The sequence below is a fragment of the Salvelinus sp. IW2-2015 genome, unplaced genomic scaffold (genome assembly GCF_002910315.2).
Source record: "Salvelinus sp. IW2-2015 unplaced genomic scaffold, ASM291031v2 Un_scaffold4644, whole genome shotgun sequence".
Taxonomy (NCBI): domain Eukaryota; kingdom Metazoa; phylum Chordata; class Actinopteri; order Salmoniformes; family Salmonidae; genus Salvelinus; species Salvelinus sp. IW2-2015.
Window position 1 is genome coordinate 18,250 of NW_019945913.1, and position 8,633 is coordinate 26,882.

Sequence of the window (8,633 nt, forward strand, 5' to 3'; positions counted from 1 at the left end):
GCAAATATTGATATGATAACCATCATATCAAAGTAAACTTGGGAGTTACACGATGATATGGTGTGTGGTCCCCCACCACGACCCGGGAAACCATGTTTATTTAGTCTAAACCATAATAACACAAACCTCAATAATTAATCCCGTGCAAACGGAAAAGCACAGGAGCGAATAACGATGGTGGTGACACAAGTAAACACGGCCTCCGTATTGCTTCTCTAGAAATACATAAACAGTACATGAGAAGCATAGCACTAGACACTTTAATGACGGTAGGATAGGCGTATGACTCCTGACTGCCAACAAACAGCCCCAGTTCCGACATGATCTTCTTGCTGAAAGTTACTTACATAGACAATATACTATAGTGGCTTTATTGCGCTGAATAAAGCTGTGTGAGTTTATCGCATTACTATAACGGATTTGTTACAGTTCCACTAACAACGTAATTTTATGAGCTTAAAACACCCTCTAGTGTAGCCTAAATGACAGCATTAGGTTTCAAGTTATCATGCTGGCTATTCATGGTGTGTGTGTGCGTTGTCTTGGGAACTCTCGAGGAACCTACATAGGTTAATAACAGTCATTGAACAGCAGTTCGCATGATGTGATATTACATACACAGAGCGCTCAAATCAATAACAGCGTCCGGGTGAAAGACATCATAGACAAGTTAGGTACCGCAGAACTTCCCTAATATATAATGGAATATTCTGTGTTTGTATTGGCAGCTCCGTTTTCTTCAACTAGAACCGCTCCAAATTTCCCAGTTCCGGATGACGAATTTAGTTTAATCTTTGTCATTTGAGTTAACAGCTCACCAGCTGAGTCTAGTAGTTAGATGATTTTTCTGCAGTCTCCCTGCAGCTCGAATCTTCTTGTAATCGCTAGTGTGACACACTAGCCTGGAACGAGATCAGTTACGGGGAGAGCCATCTGTGTCTCACGGCTAAATGGTGAGACCACTTACACACAGTCTAACACAATGTACACTTTGATGACTTGGAAATCCTATAGTAAGATAGCTGTACGTATTTCAGCTTAAAATGTATTGTATCATTAATCCACCAATGTTTCTCACGTTAATGATATGCATGTTTCTATATCAAGCCGTACAATATCTATACAATAGTACACTACTGACACATTCTTTGCTTGCTGGCACATATCAATACCATCTTTCCACATACTGCATCATAAATACATCCTATAACATTAATGCCTTAACTGTTCGAATTGATACACTAGCATCGAATCAGCCTGTCTCACAAAGCTTTCTAGTCGAGATATCGATGAAAGTAGCCACTTCATCGTTTATTCAACACAACCAGATATGTCACAATAAGCTTGTAACTGATTCCTGTGGGCGATTAATCTACCTTGTTGTCAAGGCAATGGTAACAATAGCCTGATAAACCTTAGAGATTGATTGCTGTTTGTGACAAATAATAAATAATGTATTATTTACCACCACACTGAGCGAGTGCTTCATGCACTAAGGACACGCTGGATTGGCTTAGATTAGGACATCTGACAAGGGACGCCTGATTGGGCTTCTAAGCTATGAAATAGTTCAATGGCGAAATTGTTAATGGAGAAGAAAGTGAATATGTCTCTTTCTGACTTCAACATTTCCATTAAAGTGAGATGAGAAAAATGATGGTTAATTATAGCTGTTATGTGATCCATTTTAGTCTGATTATATTGTAAGGCAATTGTGGTTTGCCGCAGATACACTGTGCCTCGTAAAGCATTGCTATTGGGAAGTATGCAATGTCTCATTGTTTCCTCACACAGACTAACAATTCTTTTCCATTTTTTTCAGCCGTATAGCTACCGTGATAGGTACAACTATATATTCGATAACATCAGGACTACAACACGATCTGACAATGATGGTGCTTGACTAGTATAGCACTCGTGTGCTTGAGCCAGCATCTCGATGAATCCGATAAGAGTAACACGCAGCTCTAAATTATACTAAACAGAAATACTGGCAAAGTATGATCAAGCGTCGATGATATTTGTCGCAACGCTTCTACAGCACTGACATAGTCTGTTTAATCTTCATGCCCAAGGCTGTCTGCTTAATATCAATCATTCTGAACCCTCGCTGTCTGTGAAGAGCTCAGCTAGTCGAACGAGTAAGAGTGAATCTCTCGAATCTCATTACTCTAGACGAACCAGACATGCCCTCAAGATAATTTGTGAACCATTCCTTTCTTCCTTGGCATCTAATTTCGATTTTATTTGTCCAATATTCTATTCACTATGGAAACATTATACGCAAATTTACACAGTTGCTAATAGAACGAGGGCACTCGTTATACCATTTCTCTTCTGTCAGTTCCAAATACTCGTTTTTCTAGCCGCTATTACTCGATCTTGTGTCAGTACATTAGTTTACAAAAGACGACGTTTACTGTCTCATGCCGGTATCGTACCAATCCAGTTTTCTACCTGCGCTGGTGGTGACAACGCGCAACTGCACGCTTTATTCCATGAGAAATTACCTTTATCGTAAGGCCATCTGATCTAGCTCTCTGACATCGCTGAATCGATGCATGTTGATACGTCGCGCGTTTTGAAAAAAACACCTCAATTTCTCAAATCTTAGTCCATAATAACGTTTCATAACCTGCATAGACTATCTCGTTAAACTCATCCGCCGCGCACAAAGTATACTTCTGTCTCGCAGACTGCTAACAATGAATTAGATCCCTGAGCATTATAATGAGCGCGCATACGTAGCCTAAAGGTACCCATGCATAGTGTGAACAGCACAAATTTGCTATTTAGCGCAACAGTGTTTTGTGACAAAACATATCCTAGAAGTTGAAAACGCAATGGCAACACATTGAATTTAGATTTTTATTCGGTACGTGAAAACTTAGCGAAAATTTAACATTTTGTGTGCACACGTCAAGTCATTGCAGTGGATTTTTATATTCAGAACAAGTTCGTTTTTTAAATTCTTGTTTGCCAAAATTAATATACACAAACAAAAATTCGCACAATTCTATACCAAAATTACAAATATTTTGAATTGAATCATCGCTTGCAATCATCATTATCCCTAGTGAATAACAAGAATAACATCTTCCTGAATCATTGAGATTTTAAACTTATCCAACGTCGAGACAAGACCAATACACTGTAGACGCAGTCTGGAATAATGCAACACTGGTGTGTTGTTTGCATTGGCAGAACTAGCTAAGGGGTCTAGCCAATCAATGTATTTTATTTAGCCAGGATAGTTCACTCGTGACCAGGGCCCATAGGCTGCACCGTTCGGGACGCCCTGAGTGATCCAGTGGTCTCCATTTGCCAGTACAATATGTCATGGTATGTTGGGGTTGATTACACTTCATAAGCAGAATGCTTTTGGGTACGAGAATTCTCTCTTTAATAATGCATCACAACAGAGACGCCCTAAGGAACACCTGACAGCTGTCTTGCCTATGATGATTCCATTGCAAAATATTTGATAATTCCCTATATCTCATCTGTCTCCAAAATAATGATCAATCATGGTTTTATTCATGTGAATAATAATCCATAAAAAAGTGGCAAGATATTCACACACCGGATAATGTGCTGACAAGTTCACACTAATACACCAAGCTCATATTCTACAAAATAAGGAAGCATAATTTTAGTACATGTTCAGAAACATTATTCAGTAATAATCCAATGTAATTACCATAAGTTGCAAATAATAATACTTATGGTTGCAATAGTCATACTGTACTCCATTACTATGCGCTCGTGAGTATTAAGAATAGTGTGATAGTACATTTGCTAATCTGAAATTAAGACCGAGTTATTAACATTTTATCTTGAGAAATATACCATATAAACAATATTTCCCTGTTTTACTGGGGCCATTTTCGTCCCTCTTAATATAACTGTTACTGCAATACTTTAACTAAGTACTGGTGATCCACGAAATTACCATTATTCATATGATAGCAATACTGTAGCACAGTAAACTTATAATGGTCCTATATATAAATCCAGGGCCCAATATACATAAAATAATAAATTTAGAAAAATGACTCTTTATCCATAGGAAACAGTGTCTTTGATCATTGTGAGGCATAGACTATTTCGAAATCCATTTAGTCTACTTTGGGAACATAAACAACAGAGACGATAACATGTAGTTACTTGATTATCAAGTTTAAGGGCCCGAACATCTTTAATTCTGAAAAAAACTATTTTGGACTTCATATACCCAGGCTTTTTTTTCCCACCGTTGTTATTTCCAGAAACCCATTCTGCATGCTTATATGTGAATTCCCGACGTTACTATCTTGCTCTCGCTCCTATTACCTCCTTCCACGTCCCTGAACTTTGGGAAGCCTCTTCAAACTGGGTAGTGTGCGTGGACAAATTACACATATGTGAAATTTTGCGAGGGACAAATTGCTCTCACACAATTATTAGCAACCATGCCTTTATATATGCGCACCTACATACCTCCACTGGCTCCCCAATGCCAAAATTAACTGGTACCCGACACTATGGTCATCATAATACGCGGTTACACTTTGAAGCTATCCCATCAAAATGATTTTTTCATACATCCGTGGCTCATATAATGGCGTCGATCGAGTAATCTATTAAAATTAGGACAATCACAAGATGAGAGCCAATTCATTTATTCCAAACTTGAGCCAACCTTGACATTACATTACTTGCAGTTTCATTCACTGCCAGAGCTGTTTCAGGCTTATAACCCACTAGTCTTAATGTATTAGTGACCTGAGACAAACAATGCCACTCACTCCAGAGTGGTCTTTTCTGGTATTTTGGTTCGAAGGTAATACCCTTCCGAGTGTTACAAAGTTTTAAGGTCAGATATTTAGAGAAAGCGATTCAAATTTACGACGGAAGTTCCAAACATTAAATTACTAAGGTCCTAAGTAACAAAATGTGTTTTTCCATGTTAGATCAGATATAATCAAATCTGATAAGACACGTCATTATGGGTGGCTTGCTCGGTCCTGTCCGTGGTGGCTGCAAGCCAGCTCTATATCATCTTCTGCATCTCAAGTTGTCTGAGGCAGGGAATGTCAACAATAGCAGCAATTCTCCTTGGTCGACTTTCTCAGGCTGGTATCACAAACTCGCGAACGTTTTTATTGGGTGCCGCAAAGTCCGGTTAGAGCGGCGTAGCCCGTGCTCTACACTGCCGCAGCCGGCTAGCATACACTCAGGCCCCGCTGCTAGCGTGTATGGTTGTTGCGAGCTCCGGTCGAGCCGTCTTAGGCCGGTCATTGCTCTTAAATAAAACCGAATATTGTTTTTATATGCCTGACTTGCCCATGGTTAAAGGTCTAATAAATATCCTCTATATGGATAGTGCAATATCGATGTTCTTGAGATAACACCAATTAAGACTCTTATACTGAATTCAGACACCAGGCCTGTTTCTGTTAGTGCGTTAACAGGATCCAAAATAAAGCTATTTTATTAGTCTGGATGAGCAAAACCCAAATGAAGTGTACTAGTTATGTTAAACTCCAGAATAAATAGATATAGACAGATAATCCTAAAACCCATAGGTGCAGCCTTGTATGACCTTGCTTTCCGCAGTCCCTCATCGGGGAGCACCGGCCCAGCCGTGATTCCGACGTACATGCTCAATCCATAACGCGATTTAGAGCTATGGTTGTTGAATTCTAATGGAGCTGTTGAGGATTGTTACCACAGCTATTTTTATCTTTTTAAAAAATAAGCCAAAGAATGGTATAACAATCAACTGTCCATTTCCATAATCATGCTAATAGGGCTGAACATATACTATCATAGAATAACTATCTCCCCGGGTCTTATCACACTGATAATCCCGTCCCATCCTTAGATAATTACATTTAATTTAATTAATTTTTGACAAAACTCACACGAACGGGAGAATCACGAGTATCATCACAATAATAATTCCAGTTAATGAAATCATGACGTAATCCTTACTCTTGTGGGAGTAAAAAAGTTGATTCCTCAGTGCTTCCTAACTGATCGGGTGCTAATTTGCATACTACCATTGCACAAATCTAAAAAGGTAGAACGTATTCCTCCTCTGAAAAACAAACCAGAGTACAGTAGTTGAGAAACAAGAGATGGTTCTAGAAACTCTGACGTCATATAGAAGAGCTGTGAGAGGGACCTAGATACTGATGATGTCATACTGTATTTTGTTCTTCAGGCTTATGCAGAGCTTTCGCCTCCCCTCATCGTTTTTTGCAGAGTGGTTCCCAGTTCAGTTGTCTCCCCATAGCCTAGTGACACTAGGCTGCCTTAGTGCTGGAGTAGTGGTGTCACTTTCAACCGGAGGACGGACTCACTGTAATGGATGGAACGGAATTGATGGTTTCCCATGTGTTTGATACCATTCCATTCACTCCACTCCAGCTATTATTATAAACGTCCTCCCCTCACCAGCCTCCTCTGTACTGCAGGTTGAGAGCAACATGTACCTCCTCTTCAAATTAAATAGTAGCCAGGTCCCAGCCAGGCTTTAGCTTGGCCTTAACCAATCAGAATGGTCATCTGGCTCCGGTGCGCTTGACAACGATAGTGCCAGCCACCATGTCATACACAGTCCTGTTGTGTTGGAAGAAGAAGACCGTGATGAAGGCTGGGAACAAGAAGGCAATGGAGAAGTTTTTGTTCAAGGCTCGGACTGTCGATCTGAAGAGGGACACAAGAACAAGACGTGTGAAAGTCACGGAGATGATAGAAACAACAACAGATGAGCAGAACATCAAGGGACTTCATCTAATGGCCAGATTGTCATGTTTCACCTCATCACCACTTCAAAAATCAAGTGTCAAATACCAAATGAGCTGGTTTATTATTTCACAACACGTGGATTGATGAGAGGGTTGGTGTTGGTGTGATCCACTACTTACGCAGAGAGAGTGACGTTAGTGGCAGGCACCACGGGACCCGGTTGGGTTGAACCAGGACAGAGGAATCACAGCTTATCACTCTGAGACCAATGAGAAACTTCCCCGGAGTGGCGCCCCCTGCTCCCCAGATACACACAATCTGACAGGAGACAACCAATCAATAAAACCGTACTATCAACAGAGGGAACTTGTATTTGCAGACAGAGAGGAGAAACATGATCAAATACACAGAATCCATATCAAAGAGTTAAAACACAAATCACACTGCAACTTCAGGAAAGACAGAACATAGACACTGCAATCAGGACAAAGACAGAAAACATCAGCACACTGCAACTTTCAGGACAAAGACAGTCAAGGGTCATTTCACAGCCCAGAGACATTTAAGCAGAAAAATAAAACATTCCATGTTAATTTCTGTTCATAGTAGCAGTTTGATTATGTCACCTGACCTCATAGAAACACACTAGTATCCGGTAGACCAGGGCGACCAGCATCATCTTCTGTAGTTCTTCCATGGACGTGTCTTCATCTATTTCCTCCACAATGAAATGCATGGCAAACTTGGAAATGTCCCTGAAAGAAAAAATAAAATTATTCTTCAATCATGACTATATACAGTAGGTATGCTATGCATGCACAAAATTATTCTTCATTACCACTCATAAAAACAGAACTCAAGTAACAAGCATTACTAAACAGAAATATGGAAATAAGACAGATATTGTGCACTTCTCGCCAGCTGTTAATTTCATCCCAAGGCTGTGTTTCTCCCGCCCCGTCTGAAAACGTACAGAATAATACGAAATGCTCTGAGACCAGGCTGCATAATTTTGCTGAAATTCCGTTCTTGGTCTATTCGATTTTTTGTCATTTATTCTAGAAACGAAATTACAGTTGCTAATAGTAGAGGGCATATACATTCTTTGTCATAAAATACGTTTTCTAGCGCTATCGATCTGTGAGTAATTAGTTAAAAACGACGTTAGTGTTCATGCCGGTTCGTTCCAGTTTTACTGGGTGGTAAAGGATGCACCTTTCCAATAAATATCGAGGGTCTGATTCTGGTGACGTGATCGATGCTTGACTGACGTTTGGAAAAAAAATATTCTCAATCTTATTCATAATAATTTCATAAATGTAGACTACCCGCAAAGTATCTTCGAACAGTTGACTAGAGCGCACGTGCCAAGGCCAGAAGTACGCACATTTGCTATTTAGCGCAACAGTGTTTGTGACAAAACTATCCGTAGAGTTGAAAACGCAATGGCAACACATTGAATTTAAGATTTTTATTCGGTACGTGAAAACTTAAGCGAAAATTTACATTTTGTGTGCACTACGTCATCATGCAGTGGATTTTTATATTCAAYAAGTTCGTTTTTTAAATTYTTGTTGCCAAATAATTTATACACAAACAAAAATTCCASAATTCTATACCAAAATTACAAATATTTTTGATAGAATTGAATCATCTTGCTAATCATCATTATCCCTAGTGAATAACAAGAATAACATMTTCCTGAATCATTGAGATTTTAAACTTATCCAACGTCGAGACAAGACCAATACACTGTAGACCAGTCTGGAATAATGCAACACTGGTGTGTTGTTGCATGGCAGAACTAGCTAAGGGGTCTAGCCAATCAATGTATTTATTTAGCCAGGATAGTTCACTCGGTGACCAGGGCCCATAGGCTGCACCGTTCGGGACGCCCT

At 39.6% G+C, this 8,633-nt stretch overlaps 1 protein-coding gene across 1 annotated transcript; it reads right to left on the reverse strand.

The window, feature by feature from the left end:
- Positions 1-6,450: 6,450 nt before the first annotated feature.
- LOC112077515 (protein FAM8A1-like) lies at positions 6,451-8,262 on the reverse strand. Its single transcript, XM_070441726.1, is given in 5 exon segments — positions 6,451-6,693; positions 6,915-6,948; positions 6,951-7,053; positions 7,367-7,490; positions 8,258-8,262. Coding segments are annotated over 5 exon segments (411 nt in total). The 3' UTR covers positions 6,451-6,548.
- Between the last annotated feature and the right edge of the window lie 371 nt (positions 8,263-8,633).